The following is a 25,096-nucleotide window of genomic DNA, read 5'->3' on the forward strand; positions in this document are numbered from 1 at the left end:
CTGTGCCAGGGTGGGGAGGGATGGGTGGATGGATGGATGGATGGATGGATGATGGATGGATGGATGGATGGATGGATGGATGATGGATGGATGGATGGATGGATGATGGATGGAGCAATGAGGAATGCACTGAGGTCATTCCTCTCCAGGCTGTCCCTGGCTCTGCCCATAATTCCCGATTGTTCCGTACATCGCTGTACACTTGCACTTTAGAGATGGAAAACAATGATTAAAGTAATTTCTCAGCAATTGAAACACTTGCTGCTGTTACTGTAGGCTGGACTTCAGCCACGATCCCTCATCAGGATTCTCACTACAGAATAAAACACTCACGGTCACTAAATTCGCCATTGTGGCTCGTGGGATGCTGTTGCTTCCCTCATCACCAACACACGTAACTCTTCCATCAGGAATTAGTTACAGGAGTTCCTTCACCAGGAACTCTTTGACAGTTTGAAAATTGGGAAAAACTCCAAATGGATCTGAAGGAGCGACTGCAAAGATTACAGAGGACAAAGCCTGATATGCCACCTTAAAATATGAAACTTTAGCAAGGCCACGTGACTTGTCCAGATGAGATCTATTCTGAATATCTTCATTTTTCCCACTGGAACCTTTCACAACCTCCACCAGGCAAAGCCAGCCCAAACGAGGCTGTACAAATCACCCTCTTCCTTATGTTAGTCCTTCTTTTGATGCAATGTTTTCCTTTAAAGGAAAAACTATTTGGGCCAGGGCACAATCATAAGGCCTTGTGGGACAAACCCATTTTTTGTTACAGCCAAACAGAATTTGCCAAGCAGAACATGCAGTGGCAGTGGCACATGGTGTCTTTTTATGCTCATTCACAGACTTTCTGATGAACCCACTCTGTGGGCAAACAGATTTGCTTTTCTAAATGAATTGCTGCCATTTAGCACCCAAGGTGTTCATAAAACACTGAATTTCCCCAGGTTAAGCTGCTGTGTGGAGCTTCATCCCTGAGGAGGGGCTGCTCCAGAGCCACTCAGTGGAGAGGCACAGCTGGAATGGCTCAGGGAGCTCTGTCACAGCCCAGCTGTACAGAAATTAAACCCATTAGGCTTCAGTGCACTCAGCTCTCAATGTGCTGCTTATGTGTGAGAAGAGTTATGCTAAAATCAATCCAGCTGAATGACGCTGGAGCTGGAGAGCATCCTGCATCCTTTGCTCTTTGGAAATGCAGCTTCCCATTATCTTTATAAATGTGATGGGGAGAGGAGAGAGAGGACATTGGTATTACAAAGTACAGTTCCAGTCTGGAAAATGTCAAAATAGCAACTGTCTATTCAGCAGCTGAGCTCTGTGCTCTGCATTTGTGTGCTTGACTTTCACCTCAGACAAATGAGCAGAAAATTGCCCAGCACAGGAGATAATCACAGCAGTTATGGGATGGAATTATGGGTGTGCTCACATCCAGTGTTCCTTATCCCACACACTGACCAGCTCTTCCCCAGGGAATACACAGGATTCTGGCTGGATTCACTCCACAGGAGCTGCTCACCTTCTCCCAGCTCCTCTCTGGCTCCCACATTCCAGAGGGCAGGACATGGAGCTCAGGGCTGGTGCACCACACAAACACCACCTGCACCTGGGGAGGCAGAAAAAACACCTCAGAATATGGACACACATCACCCTGGGTTTGTGAAATGTTTGCACCCACTGTGATTTTTTTGGGGACTGGAAGGTTGCAGTTCTACCATCAGTTTTAACAATCCTAGGACAACAGGTTGGTCTGCTTGGGTTGGAACTGAACTGAGGGGATAAACCAGGATTGTCTGCTTGGGTTTGAATTAAATTGAGGGGATAAACCAGGTTTGTCTCCTTGGAACTAACCCAAGGAGTTAAACCCAGTGTCCCTGAGGAGAAAACAGGGCTGTGATGCCAATTTATGTCACTGTGACAGGGAGAGCTCCCTCTGCACCCCTCTGCTCTCCTGCCTGCGTTAAAGCAGAAAATTACATTACATTCTTACTCAGGTCTAATCTATGACCTGGCTTTTTCCCAAAACACCCAAAATTCCACTGCCACATAAGTGGAAGGAGACAGGGAAAGGAAACCTGGGGCTGTAACTGGGAATTTCTTACGATAAAACCATTGGCTTGAGCTGTGGAGAATATGCCCCCTGTCTAGCAATTCCCATAATCTTTATAGCACTCCAGCCAAGACACAGAGAAAAAGAGAATGGATATTCAAAATTAATAAGAATCCATCACTGTTTCTCTAATAAGTCAGCCTAAAAAGCGGATGTAGTAAAACTTTAATTTATAGCTGTGATTAAAAAGCCTTTAATTGCCTATTTCACAATTTCCTTTCAAAATGTTCTTTGGGAAGCACAATCATTTGATTCCACTGAGACTTGTGTGCAAACGTTTCATTCTGGTGAAGAACCTGAACTTTCTGTGACCTCCAGAAAATGGAAATTATTTTTCCTTTCCTTGATTTGTCGAGCTTTGGTTTCTTCCCTGTGAAGATCAAAAAAAAAAAGCTGTCCAGAGAAGTAAATTTAACTTCTGGCCTGGAGCCTGGGGTACTTGTGCAACATTTGTCCCTCTCCTGAGGGGCTGAGAGTCCAGCCCTGCTCCGCTGGACACCGGGGAGCCCCAGCCCTGCTGGCACCGAACGGGACCGGTTTGGCACCAGCGGAGCGGGGACCCGGCTTGGAAAATCCAACATCGCCACCTACGGGATTGCTGTGCGGGGAGAGGCACAAATCCCGATCCGCTGCAGTCCCCGGGTTCTACACGGCTCCAATCCAGCCTTTCCAACAGAAGGCTTCCCCTCAGGGCACGGGGGGGACTTGGATGTCCTGCGTTCAATAATTATAATAAGTAATGAGGAGGTATTTTCCCAATTCTGGGTTTATCAACTCGAATTGTCACCTGGCTCATGTTGAATCTTCTGCTGTAGGCAGCAGCATTCAGGAATGTCTAAAGATCCACTCAAGTGCAAAACCTCCTGAGTCTGTGGCTGGTTTTATCCAGGGGTGTTCTTCCATCACCTGGCACTGTTCAAGTCTCCTTTTGGGCTCAGATTTGCAATATCTTAACACTTTAATGTTGTACAAAACCTCCCGAGTCTGTGGCTGGTTTTATCCAGGGGTGTTGTTCCATCCCCTGGCACTGTTCAAGTCTCCTTTTGGGCTCAGATTTGGAATATCTTAACACTTTAATGTTGTACAAAACCTCCCGAGTCTGTAGTTGGTTTTATCCAGGGGTGTTCTTCCATCCCCGTTCAAGCCTCCTTTTGGGCTCAGATTTGGAACACCTTAACACTTTAATGTCGTACAAAACCAGAATGGGGTGTGAGGCTGAGCAGGAGGAGCATCATCCTAAAGTTCCAGGGGAACACCCAAATATTCCTGAGCTGTACAAACATGAAATGTTCATGGGGAGAAGCAGGTCCTGGGGATCTCATGGGGTTGGACACGGCCAAGAGCTGGAGCTGCACCTGGGTCAGGGAAGTTCCTGGGATCAGTCCAGGCTGGCGAGGCACAGGTGGACAGTGAGGTGGTGGGGGAGAGCTGGACATGGAAAATGAACCCCTGTGCCCTGGGCTGATCCCCAGTGGGCAGCAGGAAGGGTGGGATTGTGCCCCTCTGCCCCTCAGGTGAGACCCCACCTGCAGAGCTGCGCAGCACAGCGAGGAGCTGGAGCTGCTGGAGCCAGGCCGGGATGAGCAGAGCATGGAACAGCCCTGCTGGGAGGAACGGCTGGCACAGCTGGGATCGGTCACCTGCAGAGGAGAGGCTTAGGGGTGACCTCCCTGTGGCCTCACAGTGCCTGAGGGAGCCACAGGAAACATGGAGTGAGATGATTTACACCAGTGCAGCCCTGGGGAGAAAGGATGGGGCACTGGCGGGATGAGGCACCTGCCCTTCCTCTGCCTTCCCTCACTTGTTCTCACCTGGCTTCCCTGCCCTCACACCAGAGAACTACAGTCCCCGGCATGCCCCGCGCGCGCCCCTTCGCCCATTGGCTGTCGCTGCCGGAAGCGGTCCCCTCGTGCCGGGGGCGTGGCGGAAGCCGGAAGCCGGAAGTGCGGCTGGCGCAGGTGAGTGCGGGCCCGGGGGGCACGGCGGGACCCGGTGGGGCCGGGGGCGATGGCCCCATGGCCCCGATCTGCACCGGCTCCTCGGCTCCGGACAGCGCGGGGCGAGCCGGGCACGGCGCCCCGGGGGTCGCGGTGGGGCTGGAGGGGCCGCGCTGAGCGAGTCGTGCCGAGCGCGGGACCGGGCCCGCGGGGCTGTGCCGGGCCGGGCCCGGGATCCGAGCTCGGCAGTTCCCGCACTCACGGGCGCAGTGTCTCGGCCCCGTGTCTCTGCACGGGACATGGGATCCGGGGAAGTTGCTCCCGCCCCGAGAGATCCGGGTTTCCCTTAGGGATGTCAAGAGCACTGTAAAGATTTGTAAATGTGGATAAGAGCAATTAAATCATTAAGTACATGTAGATTTGTATAAATATGCAAGGGGAGGGGGCAGAGCAGGGCCAGGCTCTGCTCCAGACCCAGCAGTGGCCCCAGAGCCACGGGCAGGGCTGAGCCCAGCAATTCCCCTCACAGGAGGCAGAACTGCTGCCCTGGGCAGTGCCAGCCCTGAGCAGAGCCCGAGAGGGGCTGGAGTCTCCTCCCGGGGGTGTTCCACACCCACCCCCCTGTGCCCTGTGTTTGGGAATGCAGGGGGTGGCCCCAGTGACCCCTGTGGTCCCCTCCATCCCCAGGGTGCTGGGATTCGTTTGCTGATGAATCTGTTAATAATGATTATTGAGTGTCACTCCTTTCTCATTTCCACAACCCCCTCCCAGGAGCCCAGCATGGAAGAATTTAAAGCTGCAAGCCCACTTGAGGAGTCACTGAACCACCTGAAGCTGTCAGATCAGAAGGCTCCAGAGACTGGCCCCAGAGATGCCCAGCACCCCCAGAGCCTGGGCAGTGGCTGTGCCCCCTCCCCAGGCCAGGACCCCACAGAGGAGTGTTTCCATGACTGTCAGGACTCCTTTGAGGCCAAAGCAGCTGTGCTGGATGATGAAGGGAACGTTCAGGATGACGGCAGTAGCTCCAGGAAGCAGACAGAGCTAGAGGAAGAATATTTGCTAGAACTAGAGAAAGATATGCCAGAGGAGGAGAAACAGGTAATGCAGAGCACAGTGCTGGTGTGGGATGATCTGTGTGCAGGTATGAAATGATCTGTGTGCAGTGATCTGTGTGGGATGATCTGTGTGCAGTCAGTGCAGGTGTGCAATGATCTCTGTGCAGGTGTGCAGTGATCTCTGTGCAGGTGTGCAGTGATCTCTGCAGTCAGTGCAGGTGTGCAGTGATCTCTCTGCAGGTGTGCAATGATCTCTGTGCAGTCAGTGCAGGTGTGCAGTGATCTCTGCAGTCAGTGCAGGTGTTCAGTGATCTCTGTGCAGTCAGTGCAGCTGTGCAATGATCCCTGCAGGTGTGCAGTGATCTGTGTGGGATGATCTGTGTGCAGCTGTGTAATGATCTGTGCAGTGATCTCTGTGGGATGATCTCTGTGCAGGTGTGCAGTGATCTGTGTGGGATGATCTGTGTGCAGCTGTGTAATGATCTGTGTGCAGTCAGTGTTGGTGTGTAATGATCTCAGTGATCTCTGTGTTGGTGTTTGGAGTTCTCTGGTTCTGACACAGAGGCACCTTTAAAGCCCTTGAGTGTCTGGATTTACTGTTCTACATTCCCTCTTTTAGTAACAAATGTTTGTGGCTCTCCTTGCTGCTCTTATTCCAGGGCAGGCTTTGTGTGCCTCAAGCAGTGGGTGGGGTGGCTGTGACTCAGAAATTTGTAATTTCAGCAACAAAGCTCTCCCTGTTGCTGCTGTGACTGTCTGTGCATCCCTTGGTTTCCCCTGAGTGCTGCAAGGTGCCTCTCCAAACCCAGCAGATTTCAGGATGGTTTTCCTAAAGGTTGGTTATGGGAATCCAGGGAGCAGGGGTTCCACTGGAATAGATCCCTGTGGATTACTGGGGCTTCAGTCAAACAAAACCACAATAAATGTGTGGGGTTGTTGGCTTTCACTGCTGTCACACTGGACAAACTCATCCTGCAGCAGGGAAGAGACAAATGCAGTTTTTCATCTGTAGAACCAATCTTTGTGTAGATATAGAAGTTCCCTGAGGGGGAACAGCAATACTGGGGAAGCACAACATGGGGTAGAGTCTCCTTGGAGTAGGAGTGACACTAAAAGTACTTCTGGTTTCTGCTGGAGCTGGTGGGACTCCCTTTGGATCTCTGTGCCTCAGTCTGGGCTCTGAATGGTGCTGCCAGGTGAAATTCAATAGTGAAGAATGGCAGTGTCAGGAGGTGTTCTGCTGCATCTTTGGAGGATTTTAGTGCAAGCCCCTGCCCAGAGCCAGGGGCATCTCTGGCACAGCCCCTCTGGCTCCCTGTGCTGCTGTTCAACTAGCCTGGAAACTTTTGTCCTATGTTTAGTTAGAATTTTCTTTATTGCAGAGCTCTGAGCATCCTGGAGTCCCCCTGGGAAGTCAGGCTCTTGTTGTTACTGTTGTAGGAAGGAGTTTGTTTGATTTGGGGGTTTTTGCCCAAAACAGGGCATCCTCCAAATGCATCTCTCAGGTGCTGAGCAGAGGGCAAAAATCCTTCCTTGACCTCACACACAAAAATCATTTCATTGCCCTTGGGTTTTTCCAGTGTGAGTGAACAGTCCCTTTTTTCTCCTTGTGTTTATTCCTGTCCAGTGAGGAGCACTGTCATCATGAGTCACACTGGGGCTGCAGCACCAGCCTGGGACTGGAGAGCTTCAGAGAAAAACTGCTGAAAACTGGGGGGAAATTGTTCTGGAGCTGAACTCTGAAAAGAGCAGCAAGCCTGGCAATTGGCTGTGTTCATTTTCCTGCTGTTCCTGGTTTGGGTGTATTTTTAGATAATCATCTCATTTTGCACATGGATCTTTGCCTGCTGTCAAATGACCAAAATAATTGGGAATGCTGAATGTTGGCACTCAGCTTTGTGGAACTCCTCTGAAAGGGGCTATGGGAGTGCAAAACAACAACTGCTTCAAACTGGGGGGATTTCCTCAGAGAAAGGCTGGAGGCAGCTGCAGCTCTCATCTTTCTGCAGGTTTATTTCCAGTGGTGTTGAGCAACTCTGCCCTTCAGGGTGGTTTGTGATTTGAGCTACCCAAACTGAGGGATTCTGTCTCACTAGCACCACAAGTACTGCAAAAACAAGCAGTTTTTATGTTCCACTGAGAGATTTCTGAATCTTGCAGATTTTCAATTGTAGTTTTTTTTCTCTAGTAAAATATTGCTGGTATGTGATGCAAGCAGAGCTGCAGAACTCTGAATGCAGAGCAGAATCAGGAGCTCAGACAGTTGTGACAGCCACTGGAGTGGCCCCTTCCATGATCTCCCCTGGACAGGTCACTCCTCAGTTGCTGCTCCACCTCTGCTCCTTGTACTTGCTGCTGATGGCCATGAATTTATTTTTCAAAGTGAAACATTCTTTATATTCTGATTATAAAAAATTCTGTTAAATGCTGCAGCTTTTAAGGAAAAGTCCTGCAGTCCCAGTCTGAAAACGGTGCTGTACATTCATTTACTCAGAACTTTTTTAAACCTTTAAAGCCTCCTTCCAATGACTCAAAAGGTTGGGGTTTTTTGGGAAGGGCAATGTGATTTTTTATTTATTTTTTATTGCAGCTGCAGCAAATGAGACAGAAATAGTCAGAAGTGGTTTTTGGCTGCTGAGGTGGGAGCAGCCTCTCAGCAGTCCTTGCTGGGCTCTTGTGAGCCCGTGTGGCACGCCTCGGGGGCAGTGGAGCTCTCAGGGTGGTGGGTCACAGGGACATCAAGCTGGATTTTCAGATCCAGTGCTGGTTGAAGCAGACATCAAACAGCAGCCTGGTGCTGGCACCTGGGGAGATGGATTTGATTTGGCTGCTTGCCTAAAGCACAAAACCTCCCCAGGAGCTGGTGCTGCAGCACCAGCCATGAGCTGTGGGCTCAGGGCACAAGGAGAGCTGGATGTGAGCCCTGCTCCAGTCGAGCTGATGGAGCTTCAGCTCCTCAGGTTGGGGTTTTTGTTAGCAAACCCACTGCTGTGTTCAGCAGCTGGAATAAACGGGCTCTGTGGAGTGGTGTTCAGTGTTGGGCTGTAGGAAAAGCCTCTGATTTATTCTGGAGGTGCAAAGGCAGGTCCTGGGCCTGGCTCTGGGTGTTTCAGATTCCAGCAGCTCAGAGTAAAACACTCACCTGTGCAGAGGCTGCTGCAGAGCTCAGAGGGAAGGAGCCAGGGAGGGATTGTGTGTTTTCTCTAATTACATTTCAAGAGCCCCATACAGGGAGATTTCTAAGGTTTAGCAGCAGGATTCCTTCCAGGGAGACAGCAGGGATACCCTAAGAAATCTTCTGTGCACAGAGAAGCAAAACAAGAACCTGCAGAGATATTAAGACACAAACCTGTAAGAAGTGTTCTCAAAGCCAGAGCCTGGTTCCTTGCCTGGGGTTGCACCTCTGAGCTTTTTAAGGATTGCAGTTCACCTTTGCAGGGTTTGGTTGTTGTTTCACAAGGCTGCTGCTGCTGCCTCAGCAGAGGCACTGAGCAGCAAATTGCTTTTGATGCATTCCAAGCAGATTTTTCTGGCTGCTTGTCAGTGACAGTGATGGCTTTGACGTGGGGCAGCTCTGCAGAATTAATCTGAGGACACCCAGCAGCTGTTGCAGGGTCATTGTTCAGCCTGGCCAGCCCTGTCTGAGGGACACCCTTTACTGAGGAGCTGATCCAGTGCAGGACTCCCAGGCCCTCAGCTCCTCCCTTGTGGCAGATGCTGTCCTGTCCTGTGGCAAGGACTTCAGCACCTGGCCTCTAATTTTGGATGTGGAAGCCTGTGTTCTGTGAGACACTCAATAAATACCCAATATTCCTCCTGAGCAGTTCCTTTGGCCTCTCTCTCCATGTGCCCTGCAGCTGCCTGGATCACAATTCCTGTGCTGGCAGCAGGAAATGGGTCAGCAACACAAGCAAGAGGAGATTCTTGAGGAGTGTCTTGTCAGCAGCTCTGTAAGAATGTGATAGAACTGAATTTAAGAAATAGGATTTTTCAGTGATGCCTGAGATTCTTGCTGGGCTAAACAGTTTTAAGCTAAAGTTTAAGCTAAAAAAATTTCCTTTTTTTAACCCCCCTGTTTTCTGCAGGCTCTAGGATTGTTAGAGAACATTGGCTTAGTGAAGACATTTCCTTTAAGCTGCCCCCTCCTCACCCTTCTTTCCTCCCTGTGCCTTGGGGCTGATCCCATTGTTTCCATAAGGGGAAGCTTCTGTATAGAATAAAACATCCTGTTCCATGTTGTGAGTTAAAGCCTGGAGAAGAACATTTGAGCAGTAAATCTGTATCTGCTGGAGTCATTAATTGCAAGAGGTGGTGAGAAGAATTTGAATAAAATCTGGAATTAGAATCTCCCTGTGTAATTTATAATTCTTTGAGTTTTAAACAAACAAAACTCTTTTGCTGAGTGGCAATTTAATAGGAAGAGGGAAAATTCTCCCTTCATGTCCCTCTGAGTGCTGCTGTCTGATGTGAGTCCTGTGTTCAGCTGTGCATTTCTGTGGCAGAGAGTGCTGCTGTCACATCCAGGCCTTTCCCCTGGTGCTGATGGATTTGTGGGCAGCTCCTCTCCCTGCCCCAGGCTGTTCCTCTGCAGCACCAGGGATGAGTGGCACTCCTGTTGCTCAGGAAGAGGCACACTTAGGCTGGGCTTAACTGGAGCTGTCAGGGAGGGCTGTGACCTCCTTCCCTGCTCTGCCAGTGCTGCTTCCAGTTCTGTGGAATTTGGTGGTAGAAAGAGTAAAGTTCTTTTCCGTGGAATCCCAGGGAGCAGGGACAGGCCAGGTCCATCCCTGCCATTGCCCTGGAACCTCCCAGGTGCAGCTTTGGGCTTTCAAGATTTAAAAAGGGGTTTGGGGGTGACTCCAACCTTAAACTGAAATCCAAAGCCTGGGATGCAGGAGAGAGCAGTAGCTTCCCAAAACTGCAGGGGGAAGCAGACAGCTGCTAATGAGTGACTGAGAAGTGGGACTGGCAGCTGAAAAATGCATTCCTGATCTGCTTAAAATCCCAGTTTCTGTGCCCCCTCTGAACTGCAGGGATTTGGATGCCCCTGGTTTTGGTGACCTTCCAAGGGGCAGGCTCACTGGAAGTAGAATGTCTCCAGAACTGGAGCCAGGAGCAGTTCCCAGCAAAGGGAAATCCAGGGATCAGTCCCAGCACAGCAACAGCCAGAGGAAATGTTGGGCAGTGTCACAAACTGAGGCTGTTGTTCCTTCAGCTCCCACTGGCTGCTCAAGGATTTCACTTCCAGCACTTCTGTTGCATTGCTCACTTCCCCAGGAAACAGGGAATATGTAGGTTGCTGTCTTCTCTAACAGCAGATAAATGCTGTTGTTATTATTATAGAAATTACATTTCATATCCAAATAAAATGTATTTATAATTATATAGTTATAAATAAATTCTAGAAAATTCTATTTTATATAATGTTTTTCTTGTTAACCCTGAGTGTTCTGGCAGAGCAGCTGAGGTGCAGGGCTGTGTGAGGTTTAAGTTTGTACTTTATTTTCACGAGGCCAGGCTGTCCCTTGTCATGACTTGAGATCATCTCCAGCAGTCCTGGCTTTGCCAGGCAGATTTGGGTTAAATACTGATTTTTTTCTGGGTATGGGATTGGAATTCAGTACCAAATTTAAACATTTCTAATCAGACCCTGTAAGAATCATCACCACTTACATTCAGTTATTTCTTCTGAACTTCAAAAAAATATTTAAACCACATCACAATCAGTGCCTGCCGTGCAATTTGTCATCTTTGCATTACTAAAATTCACAAAAAAACCCAAACCTTCAGATTTTGCTGCCAGTGAAGAGCAGAAAATCCTGCACTGGGGAGCTGTGGCTGCCTGCAGGGCTGTGTGTGAGCAGCCCTGGGGCAGGAGCAGGCCAGGATGGCTTTTCCTGGGATTTGGGGTTCAGGCTGACCTCATTCCCTGCCAGGGAGGGAGGGCAGCTCCTGGGGTGTCTGGGGGGACACTGAGGGGATGCTGGAGTGCTTTGGGGTTTTCCCTGGATCTGAACAGGTTCTCCCTGCAGCAGTGCAGCTGAAACAGAAATCCTAAGAGTTGTTCAGTGCTAGGAATTTCTGTTCCAGGAGTGTCTGGATGGAGGAATAAATAATGCATTTATCTCACAGCCAGCCTGCTTTGCAGGGCACTGCCTTCAGCATGTGAGGGGCTCATCCATTTTTCATGCTCTCACATTTTGTGGAAAAGCCAGAGGAATTGGCTTTGAGATGTTGCTTCTTGGTCAGTGATACCTGAAATGCAAATCCATCCATGTGCAGGAAGTTCCCTACAGACTTCACCTTTTTAAAAATACTTTGGCCACTCAGTTTGGAAGTGAAACCCATAAACCAGGGATATGTTGAAAATGTTGGTCAGGCTCTCACAGAAATGCAAGCTTTGAACCATTACTGCTTTGCAGGGAGCAGAATAAATTACAAAATCATACATAGAGCTTTTAAAAGTGCTGCTTTGTTGTTTTTCCTTTTAGCCTTTTTTAATATAAAGCTTATTCTTCTGAAGCTTTCTTGCTGCAAATCACTTTTTATATTAGCATTTGATGTATAATTAGGGTAAACATGTAATACTTTAAAATAATTTGGATAAAATGAAACAAAATATTGATAATACAGGTGAAACTTTTCATCCAGCATCCCTTGATTCCAGGGTTTCTGCCTCAGGACTGCTGTGAGCATGCTGTTAGTTGTGTTGATAATAAAAATCCTTTCATTCTTGTGGAGCTGTAACTGAACCCTGTGCAGCAGAGAGTGCTCGTGGCACTGAAAGGCCACTTCTAAATAGGTCATGAGCAATGAAGTCAGTGGGGTTTGTGTTTCAGGCAGCCCTTCCCCTCTCTGAGGGCATCTGTGGAGATCTTTGCAGCAGGATCATCTCAGGCCTGCCCTGTGCTGAGATGGGGCTGCTTTGTTCAGTGCCACGAGAGGTTGGGATCATTGTCAGCCTTTGTGCACTGCAGAATATTTTAAAATGCCTTTTTGTGAGGTCCAGGCAGGAATTTCTGTCTGCTCCCTGGAAAATGGAGGTGTAGCAGTTCCACACTCCCTGTGCTGAGCAGCAGAGTTCTGCATCACACAGAGATTTGGGGTTTTCATGCAGCCTGAAGTGTGGGATTTGTATGTTCATGTTTAGAAAGCACCAGGTGTGTCCCTTGGGGTGTTGTGGAAGGGCCTGGGGGTTTGTCAGTCCTCCCTGAGCAAGAACACTAGAGTTTGTGTGCCCTGTGTTTTGTGGGGTTTCTTCAAAATGTGAGCAGTGATGGCTGCTGGAAAAGCCAGTTAATAGGCAATAGGAACAAATGTGATGGTCTGGGCAGGTATAAAGGGGTCAGATGAGATTCTGCTGTGGAATTTCATGCCATGACTCAGTGTCCTTCCCCTGAGGCTGATCTGTTCTCGAGGTGTGCCAGTGGTCAGGGGAATCAATCCCCAAAGCCACAAAAGCAGGAGGGAGAACCTGGGATTCTGAGCTGTTTGTCAGCTCCTTGGCATAGCTGGGAGCTGCTGCAGTGCTCCACACTCTGTACTATATTTAGCTGTTTCCAAGGAGATGTTCTGTGTGATATTGATAATTGCATTAATCCTTGATTCACACAATCTGCAGGAAAGGAAACTGCTCCTTTTCCTACTGTTGGCTTTTTAATTGCTCAGTGATCTGTCATTTACAGACACCTCCATTGAAGTCCTTTGTGTGCTGGGAGAAAATCCAGTGCTCCAAGCATGTTTTCTGTAGCCCTCCTGAGCTCTGTGCTGTTCCTGCCCTTGCCTGCTTTGTTTCAGGAGGGTCTGCAGTGGCAGGGATGGCTTGGGGACATCCTGAGTTTTCTGTGTCACAGGCTGAGCCTGAGCCTGGCCTCCCCTTGTGCCAGGATGTTCATGGTTGAGAACACAGCTCTGCTCACATGTGCAGTTCTCACTGCACAAAGAACCTGCATCTGGGGGTTCACTTACTCCCCCTAAGAAATCTTTCAGGGCAGAAATCTTTCTCAGCCTGGACTTTTTCCTTGCGCATCTCTGAAAATAACCGGAATTGCTGAGGTGGAATTATTTCAAGCAAAACTTGTGAGACTTTACATTTAAAATATATTCTGCACAGTTGACCTGCAGTGAGTGAATTAAATGGAGCTGGAAAGGAGAAGCAAACAGCCAGTAAAAGCTGGTGTGTTGGGTTAAAGCATGGAATTCTCCATGGATGCTCTCCCTCATCCTGGTGGCTGTGGAGTGGAGCTTTTTAATTGCCTTGCTGTTACACTCCAGTGTTTCATGGATATAGAAAGTATTTCATGTCACAGGGTCTACAAGCAGATCTTGGCAGAGTTAAAAGTCTTCAGGTTCTGTTTTATTCTGCTTCCCTTCCGTACTTTATTTGGAACTGCAGCTGACCTAGTTGCTCATTTCAGTGAAATACTCTGAGACATTGTCTTTCCTTTTGTAGAAAAGAAGAAAGGAGAGCACGGGGCTGAAGGAGAAAGGAAATGAGCACTTCAAGAAAGGAGGTGGGTTGGACATCTCTGAACACCCTGTGCATGGTAGAGAACCCCACATTAGCACTGAGCCATCGTGGTGGTGCTGCAGGGAGCTCTGAGGAAGACCTCACACAGTTCCTGTTGAATTTTATCACCTCTTGCATTTTTCATCCAGGGAGAGACAGAGCTATCAGACCTCCTTTAGAGTTGTTTAAATCCAAAGGTTTGGATACTAAAGCAGGATTCCCATGAAAGCTGAGTGTGTACATACTGGATTTTGGACTGCCTTCCAAGAGCCAGCCTTTCTTTTACTGATCAAAAAAGGCTTCCTTGGGGCTCTGAGTTGGGCTGATGGTTGTGCTTAGAATTGGTGCAAGATCTGGGGCTCTGTAGCTGTCTTGTGCCTTTATAAATTGATTTTAATGAACAAACAGAAGGGGGGAAGTGGTTTTGGCACCTGCCTTTGATTGAACCTGCTGTGGGTGGAGGATTCCCAGAGAAAGCAGAAATTGCAGGTTCCTGCTTCCCTCAGTCAGCAGGACACAGGCAGGGAATCTGTGTGCCCTGAGGAGCAGCAGAGCCTGGGGATGCCTCATGGATCCTAAGGGAACAGTCCTGGGGATGATCCCCAGCCCTGGAAGGCATCAGAGAGGGCAGGAGGGAAGTGCTGAGCCCAGGAGAGCCACAGGCCTGGAGTGTTGCTGGAGTCTCACCCCTGGCCTCTCCTTGATCTTTCCAGGTGAAGTTGATGTGGCCATAAAATCTCCCTACAGCCTTCAGCACTTCATCCAGAGGGATTCCACCTCTGCCCAAAGAGGAAACAATGTCAGGGATGAGAATTATATCCACTCCTGCTGCATTCAGCTCAGGAGTATATTCCTGCTTTTATTAGCAAAATTAAGTAAATCCTAAAATAATCAATTGTATTTATGAACTCAGTAATGTTCTTGGAGAGCAGCTACTGATTCTGGTGTCACATCACCAGATATTGAGAACTGTTCCCAAAGGAGCCTCAGCCATGGGGTTCAGTGGTTGGAAATGAATGGTTTGGTTTGGGTTTTGTTGCTCTGCAGATTATGGAGAGGCAGAAGAATCCTACACCAAGGCTCTGCAGATCTGCCCAGCCTGCTTCCAGAAGGACAGGGCTGTTCTGTTCTCAAACAGAGCTGCTGCAAAAATGAAACAGGTCAGTGCTGGTTTCATCCTGTGTCACGCTGGACTGAGTCTGGCACAGAGTGCACAAATGCAATTGTGAAGTGAGCAGAGCCCTCCAGGACCAGGCTGTGCCCCATCCCCACCTTGTCCCCAGCCCAGAGTGCCACCTCCAGGGCTGGGGACATGAAGAAATATGCCTTCAATGTAACAAAAGTGTTTTGTGTTCTAGGACAAGACAGAGGCTGCCCTGAGTGACTGCACCAAAGGTACTTTTTCCTCTCTGTGCTGCTCTTGTGCCAGATTTTTATACATAAATTGTGTCATTTAGTGCCTTTACTGCAGAGCTGTAATTTTGGGCATAAGGGTCTTTAAAGAACTGAACAGACAATACCTGATTTGTATCACTTATTTTGTAAAATGTCTGTCAAACCTTTCCTATCTGCAGTAATTTACTGTCTGTTCTCCTGTACCATAAGGCTGCAGTTTGTACTTGTTTTTAATAGGAAGGTGTTTTCTGTGGGGACTGTTTCCCACACCTGTGATTTCAAACCCACTTCCACCTGCCCAAATCCTGGTTTAATCCCAGGTTCCAAAGAACTCTGAGGCTTTATAGAGTTAACAGCATTATCAAGTCCCTTTCCTGCACAGCTTTTGCTTTGTCACCAGGGCTTATGTTCCCCTGTTCCTGCCCTGCACAGTTCTGTCTCTGCACCTTCTGGTGGAATCAGTTCAGCTGTGCTTTGCTTTATTGCTTCCACCCACTCACCCACCCTCGAGTGTTTGTTAAACTCCCTGTGACAGCTGGGGAAAAAATCCAAATTACCAATCAGAGAACTAATCCAGTGGCTGTGTGCCAGCACTGCCTGCACAGAAATGGGAGCTGTGCTTGCTGAAAGGGCTCCTGGAGGTACCAAATCCTCCCTGGCCTCTCTCACTGGGGCTTTGCCTGGTTTTGGAGCTGCTGCTTTCTGAAAAACACCTTGAATTTTGCAGTGCCTCAGAGGGAATCAGTGTGCTTTGAGCAGGGAGACTTCAGCTGCCAGGGCCTGACACTCCCCAGGGACAGCAGCACAGCAGAGCAATTCAGTCACCTGCAGCTTGCTGACTGTGCCATTGCCTTTGTCCTTGCCAGAAGATAAACTGGAATATTTACCTGGATAATCTGAGATTTAATTGTCCCCAGAACCATTTTAATGAGCTGGGAATTATAAAAAGGACAGACCTCTTTCTGTGATGAAAAATCCTCTTTCTGAGGTGAAATCTTTCACATTCCCCATTTCTGTGGTGAAATCTTTCACATTCCCTGTTTCTGTGATGAAAAATGAATGAAGGAATTCTTGAGGAATTACCTTGTGGAGGTGACTGCTGAGTTTTGCATTCAGTCTGAGCTGCCACTGCAAAGAGCCCTGGCTGCCAAGGGAAGGAGGGGAGGAAGAGCTGAGATTCAGTCAGGATGCCCCTCTGCCAGCTCACAGGGCTGAAATCACTGTTTGTGCATTCCCAACACAACCTGAACTGTTTGATATTGAATTCAGAAGAGCTCCAGAAATTCTCCTGGAGTTTGTCTCCACTTGAACTGAGATAAGCGTGGCAAGGCTCATTTTCCCTGCTGTGAGTGTCTGGAGGGATGTTTAACTTTAGCTGCAATCTAATAATAGCCACTTGCTAAACACACAAAAACTGAAATATCTTGCAGGTCCTTACAGTTTCTGTAGCATCACTTAGAATCCCTGCATGGATAGGATTGCACATTTAAAGCTTTGTGATCATAAATCACTTCCATCTGTGAGAGGTTGTGGACATGAAATGAAATATGATCATGAGACTGTCCCAGGCAGCTGCTTCTGAATTCCAGCTTAGCTTTAAGCTGTGCCTCTGCTTGATCCTGAGTTACATTCTAAGGACAACTTACAAATGTAATACACACTTGAGAATTCATTTGAGGGCTGGAGAAGTGTTTCAAGTACAATCCTGGGCTTTGCTTTTGTTTTGCAGCTGTGGAATTAGACCCTCACTATGTCAGAGCTTTGCTGAGGAGAGCAGAACTCTATGAAAAAACAGAAAAATTAGATGAAGCTCTGGAAGATTATAAGGCAGTCCTAGAAAAAGACCCCTCAGTTCATCAAGCCAGAGAAGCTTGCATGGTAAGCTTAAGCCTTTCAGTGAACTTTGGCCTAACTTATTTATCATTATTTTAGTTCAGCTTCACACCAGTGAACCTGCAATGGATTCTGCCTCAGAAGGGAAAAAAAAACCTCATGTGCATCACCTGCAAATTTGTTTCTAAACCCACTCTGAATATGTTGTTACAAAAATCTTCTTGAAAGGCTTAATTGTTTTAAGTCTCCATTTGGGAAAATAAATCATTAGCAGTGATTGTGCCCCCCTTTTCCCCACACTGTGGTGTTGTAAGTGACAGATTAGGAACAGCTTTTATGGCATATTAGGCAAGAAACCCTGCCTGGAATGATTTCCTGGGGGACTGGATCAGTTGCACTGATGGCAGAAAATATTCTGCTTAACTGTGTGAGTGCTGTTGGTGGTGAAGGGTGACCCCATAAAACAGCTGAGCTCCCACAAAGGACCTGCTGCCTCTGGAGCTGGGCTGGGGCTTCCCCTGGGCCAGGAACAGCTCCCCAGGGAATGGGCACAGCCAGAGCTCCAGCAGGGTTTGGACTCTGCCCCAGGGATGCCCAGGCTGGGGCTGTTGGGTCTGTGCAGGGCCAGGAGCTGGGCTGGATGATCCTGGTGGTCTCTTCCCACTGAGGATAATCCAGGAGTCTGAGTCAGACCCTCAGGGGAGGCTGGTTCTGTCCAGGCTGGTTGGACCCCCAGCACTGTCCTTGGAGCCCTGCAAAGCCAGGATTTTCTCCCAGTGGCTGTGCCCTGATGATCCCACAGCAGAGCCCCCAGCAGTGCTGCTGCTCCTTCAGGCCCAGTTCAGAATGCTCAGAGTTTATTCCTGATTTCTGTGCCTGGGCAGTGCAGAGGGTGGGGTTCATCCCTCCTGCTCCCTGAGCTCCCTTGGCCAGGCAGAGCCTTTGGCTGCAGAACCCTTTGGACAAAATGCCCTCAAATTCCCCTGCCCTGGCATTTGGTGTGTTCTGCCTTCAGCTGGTCCTTGTCAGATTTGAGGGGAGAAGCAAACTATTGAGACTAAAGCTTAAAACTCCCTTCTTGAAAACCTGTTAAGGAAATCCTGACAGCTATAATTTTACACTTTTCAAATATTCATCATAAATCTCTAAATTTCATAATGAAACCCCCCAAGTTTCAGCTGTTGACTCCACGTACCTGGTTACATCTCTGAGCTGGAGGAGGCTGAGAAGCTTTGCTCTGTTGTCAGGTGAAAGTGTCTCTGCCTTGCAGGATTATCACAGGATCTTTTCCCCCTCACTGGCAAGGAAAACGATGCCTCAAGAAAATCTGCAAATGGGCTTCATTCACAGTTAGGCAAATCTTCCTCCTCCCTGCCCACAGGAATGATCTCACACTGCTCTAGGGAATGTCATGACCCTGTTAAATGACAGATTAAAATATGAAATGCACAATCATTCTTTGATTCCTGATTTGGTACCTGCTCCAATACTTGAGCACTGTTTGTATTTCAGGAGTGCAGAGCTGGGGTTCTGATTTCAATCCTCAGTTATTTCTGACTTTTTCAATGCCAGACTAAGCAGTTTGGAATTATCAAATTATGCTCAAATCACCCCTATTGCTGCTTTTCCAGAAAGTTTCATTGTATGGAAGCAGTGGTTAGGTTTGGGTTTCACAGGTGTGTAACTGTTGGGAGAATTTCAGCCTCCACACAGTTTTTGAGGGATTTTAGGGCAAATGAAGAGATTTGCCAAAAGCAGCTGTACTTTGGGATAAGTATCACAGACACCAGATAAAAATGGGTGTCCATAAGGGCATTCCTGGAGTGGGAGGTGCTGGGGCTCTGCATTAGCAGTGTTCAGGGTCTGGAACTGCACACCAGGATTTGTGTCTGTCACTGCTTGTGTCCAAAAGGGGAGCATTAGTGAAAGAAGGGATCTGATTCCAGGTTTTCTCTCTCTCCACAGAGATTACCACAGCAAATTGAGGAGAGGAATGAAAAATTAAAGAAAGAAATGTTGGGTGAGTAGCATGTACTTCCATAAAAACCTTCACAATCTACTAGAAAAAAATGCATGAATAGAATATCTTATATAAAATTTAAAGGAGGTAAATCTGAAAGGAAATATGTGTTCAATGTTAAACTAACATTTGTAGTTCTCAATTGCTTGGTTTCACCTTCAGTAAAGTGGAGACAAGGAATTCTCCCATGCAGAAAAGGCCATGAGTTCCATTTAAAGAAAGAAAACTTAAAACCCTCTAAAACAATTTCATATTGGTGTATATAAGAAGATGGTTTGACACAGCCCAACTGCTCAGCCCTTTCTCCCTGCAAATAAACCCTCAAAGCAAACATTCCCATGAAAGGGATAAACCAGGGCTTTCACTAAACCTGTGCCTAAAGGAACTCCCCCAGCTGGAATAACTGGGCATGTTTGATCTGGGGGCTGAAGAAATAAATGTGGTTCTTTCTGTAGCATTTCCAGCCCAGAGACCTAAAGTGTTCGTGCTTGCCTTGATTTATTCAGCATTTCATTGCCTTGATTTATTCAGCATCTCATTGCTGTTTGGTTGGAGGCTGAATTGGACCTAGCCAGGGTTAGCACCAGGAGTGGAATTACCATTCCTAAGGCAGTGTTTGGCTGCTCTGCAGAAAATCAGGTTAAACAAACCCAGCCTGTCTTTCACACTGATCTTGGTATATTTGGGAAGAAGAGACTCTTTCAGCTTATGCTGATGTTTTTCTGTAATTTCTTTTCTGCAGCCTCTGATTTGCTCTGGCTTTGTTCTGCTCTGACCTAGCAGAGTGTCAGTGAGGCTTTGCAGAGCTTTACAGGATCAGAGTCTGCTTCCCCCATTGTGCTGAGAACAAGCCCCAAATAAAGCAGGTTAAGGGTGATGGGGCTATAAATAAATGACAAATGCAGAAAATCTCCGGAAGGATCAGGCCCATTGCTAGGACATGGGATGGGTTTCAGCACAAAGTAATATGAAAATAATTCCTGATCTTTGCTGAACTCCAAAGGGCCTCACTAATCACAAGGGATTTGACTGGAACAGTAAATCCAGCCCCTGCACTGCTGCTTTTTTCCTGGGTGTCAGACTAGGTGGGATCTCTTTTAACAGTGCTAATACATTAAAAGTGGCAGTTGAGATTTCAAAACTGAGCTGGGCTTTTGGGAACCACTTCAGACTGTTTCTGTTGGGATTCTGGAGAGAGAAATCCCTTCTCAGTGGTGTCACACAAGGAGTTCAAACAGCTGGAGAGCCAGACTGAGAGCAGGGTAGGACAACACAGCACCTGTGTTCACCCCCAGCCTCGTGTGTGGCAGGGTTGTCACAGCTCTGGTTAAGTGACAATGATGGTGGCAGTGGTGGCTGTGGCTGTCACACACTCTGAGGGGTTTCTACAAAACATTCTCTTGAAATGAAGTCAGGAATGTGGGCAGCTCCTTCTCCTGAGTGTTCCAAGGTTCCCTGTGTGCTGTTGTTAGGGGAGGCAGTGGTGATGCCATGGAGGAAGGAAACACTTCCAAGGTTTGCAGAGTGCTGCAGCTCTGTCTGAGGTCAGGAAAGCCCTGGAGGGGGGCTTGGATGGGAGTTCTGGAAGGAGTGGGAGAAGAGAAAATCAATGGAATGTGGTGGTTCTGAGATTCCTTTGGGTTGTTTTGTTGTACAGTGAATTTGTTTTGAAGCTGTTCCCACTTTCCCACCCTTTCTGATGGCATTTCCCACTGCCAGGGTGGACCTGGCTCGTGGCACTGTGGCTGGAGCTGGGTGACTGGGCTTGGGCAGTGCCAGGGGGACATTCCTGCCTTCCCAGGGGGCAGCTCAGGTGCCTGGGCTGTATTCCAGACTTTTGGGCTCCAGCACAGCAAGTCTGAGGCATCCTGATCGTTCCAGGCCAGGCCTGCTGCAGGAGCACTGACTCTAAACTGAAATTAGGAACAGTGTCCAGTTTGTGCTTTGGCTCCTCTGGATGTTGAGCTGATCCTCAGTCAGTGAATTGGCTTCTCCTGGTTTTGTTGAGCTTTTATTCTTCCAACTCAAGCAAGGCCTGGGTTGCCCAACCATCTCCCAGTGTCCTGAAACTGGAGCTGTGTACAAACAAAGCCAGATAAATGGAGTGCATCCTCCTCCTTCCCAAGTGTGTTTCCTGTTTCCCAGGGCTGCAGCTCATTTCTGTCAGAGGCTGAACCCCCTGTGCAGTGCTTGTGTGTAAATAACTCAGAGCACACATTCCTGGCTGGATTTTCCTTGTGGCCCATGTGACTGCTGAGGTTGATGTCACCAGAAACATCCTGGTTTGTGGCCAGGCCAAGCCCACTGGTGCTGTGTGTCCCCAGGGATCTCCCTTTTGCAAGGCTGACATCTGGATTTCAGTTCTTGCCATGAAGTTTGCTCAGGATGAAGGGAGCCCTGGGCTCACATCAGAGAGCTGGACTTGGGGCAGGAGATTTGAAATCCAAGTGGCTTTTCCCTCTGTGCTTCCCTGAGCATCCTCTGCCCCAGTGACTGAGGATGTGAACAGTGATCATTTTCTGGAGGGTTTGTGTTTCTCTCCTTAAAGCAGAGATTTGCAGTCTTGTTTTGAGACTTTTATAATGATTGTGATATCTGGGACCACTCCTTTGGGGAGAGGGTGTGAGGAGAGGGGAGCTTTGGAATGGTTTTAGCAGTTTGGGGGCCAGAGATCCTCACCTGGGCCATCCTGCCCAAAAGAGATTTTTCCAGCTACCTGAGATAAGCAGAGACATTTATCAGGCTTTGTGCCTAAAGAATTATGGGGTTTGTTTGGGTTTTTTTTTCTATTGACAGTTATGTTGTGTTTGCAGCTGAGCTGCTAAACCCCAACCCTGCACAAGGTGATTTTAAGTAGTTAAATCAGAGCCAAATTACAGTTACAGTTCAGTCCTCATTTACCATTTAGGGAAGGGAGAAGGATTTGCCCTTGCTCTTTTAATTGCTTAAAAATGTTGGTAATACAAGAAGTTACACAGAGAAGAGACCTCATCAGGAAATTTGTCTTTTCTCCAAAAGAATTCTTTACACAAGCAAGATGGAGCTTTTCAACTTCCAAACCCCACATTAGCACCAGCAACTAAGCCAGAATTATTGCCAGAAAGACTGAATAGCAATTAATTTTGGCTGTTACATCTTAATGTAAATTGTGAGTAATCTTTTCCTGCATCTGCTTCATTCAATAGGGTGTTGAATTGCAGCTTAGGTGAGTAATGAATCTCAGACTTCTGAGCCCTAAATTGATTTTTACAGTTCTGTTTTCTTGTTAACCTCTGAATATTTGCTTTGGTGAAAAACCTGAATGTGCTGGAGTTGCAGGTGGAACATAAACAGAGTGTGTTTGAAAGAAAAAGAGCAAAATGTGTGAGAATAAGGGCAGAGGGAGGAGAGGGTGACCCTGCCTGGGGACAGGGAGTGCTGGAGGCTGGGCAGCCTCTGCAGCTGAGTCCCAGCTCCACGTGGTGCCTTTTCCTTCCTCCCAGCACAGGCTGTGAGGGAGCTTTTCTTTAGGAGGGGGTTGCAGTTCACTACAGCCCTTAATTTAGGGCTGAAAGGAGCTGTGGGAGGAGGAGACAGAGCTCCCCTACAATGCTGGCTCTGTGTGTGCCAGGAGAGCAGCAGCAGCTCCGGGCTGGAGTGCCCGGAAAAGCCAAGGCTTTCTTCTGCCTCATTAACAATTAATTCAGTGTGGCTGCCCCACAGCCTGCCTGGGGAGGGACAGAGCAGGAAGGTGAGCTGGGATGTGCTGCTGGAATTATCATAAAGCCCAAATCCGTGCTGTGCTGGCGAGCTGCTCCAGCTGCAGGGTGGGTCCCGAGGCAGTCAGGGGTGTTTTTGGGTTTGGAAATGAGCATCCAGCTCCCTGCAATTGGAAAAAACCTCTCCAGTGTCCTGCCAGGCCAGCTCTGCTCTCCTGCCCAGCTGCAGGGCTGGGGGGCTCCAGCCATGCCAGATTCTGCAGGATTCTCCACTGAGACACTGCTCACCCCACACCTGAAGCTCAGCCTTGGCCAAATGTTTGTCCAGAAGTACAAAAAAAACCTCTTCATGTCACTCAGATGCTACCAAAATGCTTTTATAGCCAAAATGCTTTCAGGATGCTGCATAAAGGGATGAATGTCATAGTTAATTTATCTTCAACAGGTGTAGCTTAAAAAAAAAAAAAAAAAAAATACAAGGATTTTATACTTTAGATGATACATCGTTCTACAGTGAGTAGTTAATTTATCTTCAACAGATGTAGCTTAAAAAAAAAAAAAAGTACAAAGAGGTGACTCCTACCTGAGCTGCTGCTGGACTGACTTTGGCCACATCCCTGAACCACCTCACCTGTGAATTCCCATTAAAAAAATCAAGTTGAAGGAAACTTGTGTCTCCCCACCCATTTGCTTTGGTGGGCTCAGGGGTAGGGTTGTCTTTTTCCAGATACTGGGAAGAAATCCTTCCCTGTGAGGGGGGGAGGCCCTGGCACAGGGTGCCCAGAGCAGCTGGGGCTGCCCCTGGATCCCTGGCAGTGCCCAAGGCCAGGCTGGACAGGGCTGGGAGCAGCTTGGGACAGTGGAAGGTGTCCCTGCCATGGCAGGGGTAAAATAGATGATTTTAAGGTCCCTTCCAGCCCAAACCTTTCCAGGATTTCCAGTGTGTCCCTGCCCCAGAGGCCCAGGTGAGGTGAGCACAGTGCCAGGGTTCTCAGGACTCCAAGCCCCTCCAGGCAGGAATAGCTGTGGCATTCCCAGGTGTTGTTCCAGGCCCTTGGCTGCTGCAGCTGCTCAGTGGATTTTCCATGGCAGCAATTTCTGTTGTCACACTCAGCTCCTAGCAAAACAAAACCCATTCCCTGAGGATCAGTGCAGGTGGGAGCTTTTGGAAAGATGGGCCTTGCCTGGGGAGGCAAACCTTGAGAAGGCTTCAACTTGTCCAAACTTCAGCTTTTCCTTTGGGAAATCTACAGTTCTACATTGAAACCAGGAGGAAAAGAATGTTTTTCTTTGAAAACTGTCCATCTTCTTCCTTTGTGTTGTCATGCCAGGGGTTTGTGTGCAGCCAGCAGTGAAGTTGTTACCTCTGCTTCCTGTTTCACTTTATCTAATCTGTAATTTCTATTTAGGATTTTTTTAAAGGATGTCCTTTTGTTGTCTTTCCCCTCTTACAGCTGTAGCAAGATCCATTTTCCAGAGTCAGGAATCTGTGTGATCCATATACTGACAGGACTTTATTAACTCTCATACTCTGTGGATATTTAACAGTGATTATTTAATTCCTGCTAAGAGCCTAAATATTAACAAAATACAGAGATTTCCTCAGCATTTACCTGTGCTGGATAAATCAGCAGGGCTGGGCTGCAGTTGGGTGTAATTCCATGGGATTTTCCTCTGCTCAGCTCTCACTGTGTTCTCTTGGAATGTCTCTGCAGGCAAACTGAAGGATCTGGGTAATTTGGTGCTGCGCCCCTTTGGCCTGTCAACAGAGAACTTCCAGATCAAACAGGATTCATCTACTGGCTCCTACTCCATCAACTTTGTTCAAAACCCCAACAACAACAGATAACATGGATTCAGTGTGGCTCTGCTCATCCTGTGCCAGGATCCAGCAAACCAACACCCTCCACCCCCAGGGCAAGAGGAGACTCAGCAAACTCATTTCCCAGCTTGTGAAATTATTTGCAATGTGGATGTAAAGCAACTCATTCAACTTCTCATAGTGATAACTGTGTCCAGTGTGTGATTTATTCTTTTTTATTTATTTCTTTTTCCCCTTCCCTCGCGGTGTTTGGCTTTTCCAAGAGGCAGTTCCTTGGTTTGGCCCACTCAGTGCTGGCAGCAGCAGCTCAGGGGAATCCAAAGGCTGGGACAAAGGCTGGTGCTGTCCTGGGAGTGGGGAGATCCAGCAGCAGCACTGCCCCACCCTCAGCTGGGTGGGACTGGCACCCCTGGACACAGCTCTGCCCTGCAATCATGGATCTTCTAATAAAGGCTTGGTACTTCTGCTCTTGGGCTTGTGAGGTTCTTGCCTGGGCTGAGCCCTCCCCAAGGGGGGTTTGGTGTTGGAGGTCCCACAAATAACACCTGGCAGGACATCCATAGGAAGGGTTTTGGCCCTGCTTGCAGCAATGCTGTCATTTAAGTTCATGCTACCCTTCCAGCAGTTTGTTTACTGGGTATTCATTTTTCTGAAGGCAGCAAAGACATTTTGTGCCTCCCTCTCCATCTGCACACCTTGTAAAGGTACCTCCAA

At 48.1% G+C, this 25,096-nt stretch overlaps 2 protein-coding genes across 3 annotated transcripts in view; both read left to right on the forward strand.

The window, feature by feature from the left end:
* Nucleotides 1–25,096, forward strand: part of LOC121365583 (E3 ubiquitin/ISG15 ligase TRIM25-like) — a 430,661-nt gene that overhangs the window by 237,632 nt on the left and 167,933 nt on the right. The gene's annotated exons all lie outside the window — the stretch shown is intronic.
* TTC1 (tetratricopeptide repeat domain 1) lies at nt 4,031–24,848 on the forward strand. The gene is made up of 8 exons (XM_041489913.1): nt 4,031–4,071; nt 4,822–5,148; nt 13,558–13,618; nt 14,662–14,774; nt 14,973–15,009; nt 16,739–16,887; nt 18,808–18,862; nt 24,276–24,848. The coding sequence occupies exons 2-8, from the start codon at nt 4,831–4,833 to the stop codon at nt 24,407–24,409; spliced, it is 867 nt and encodes a 288-aa protein (XP_041345847.1). The 5' UTR covers nt 4,031–4,071; nt 4,822–4,830; the 3' UTR covers nt 24,410–24,848.

Source organism: Pyrgilauda ruficollis, unplaced genomic scaffold (assembly GCF_017590135.1).
Source record: "Pyrgilauda ruficollis isolate IOZ18807 unplaced genomic scaffold, ASM1759013v1 scaffold97, whole genome shotgun sequence".
Taxonomy (NCBI): Eukaryota; Metazoa; Chordata; class Aves; order Passeriformes; family Passeridae; genus Pyrgilauda; species Pyrgilauda ruficollis.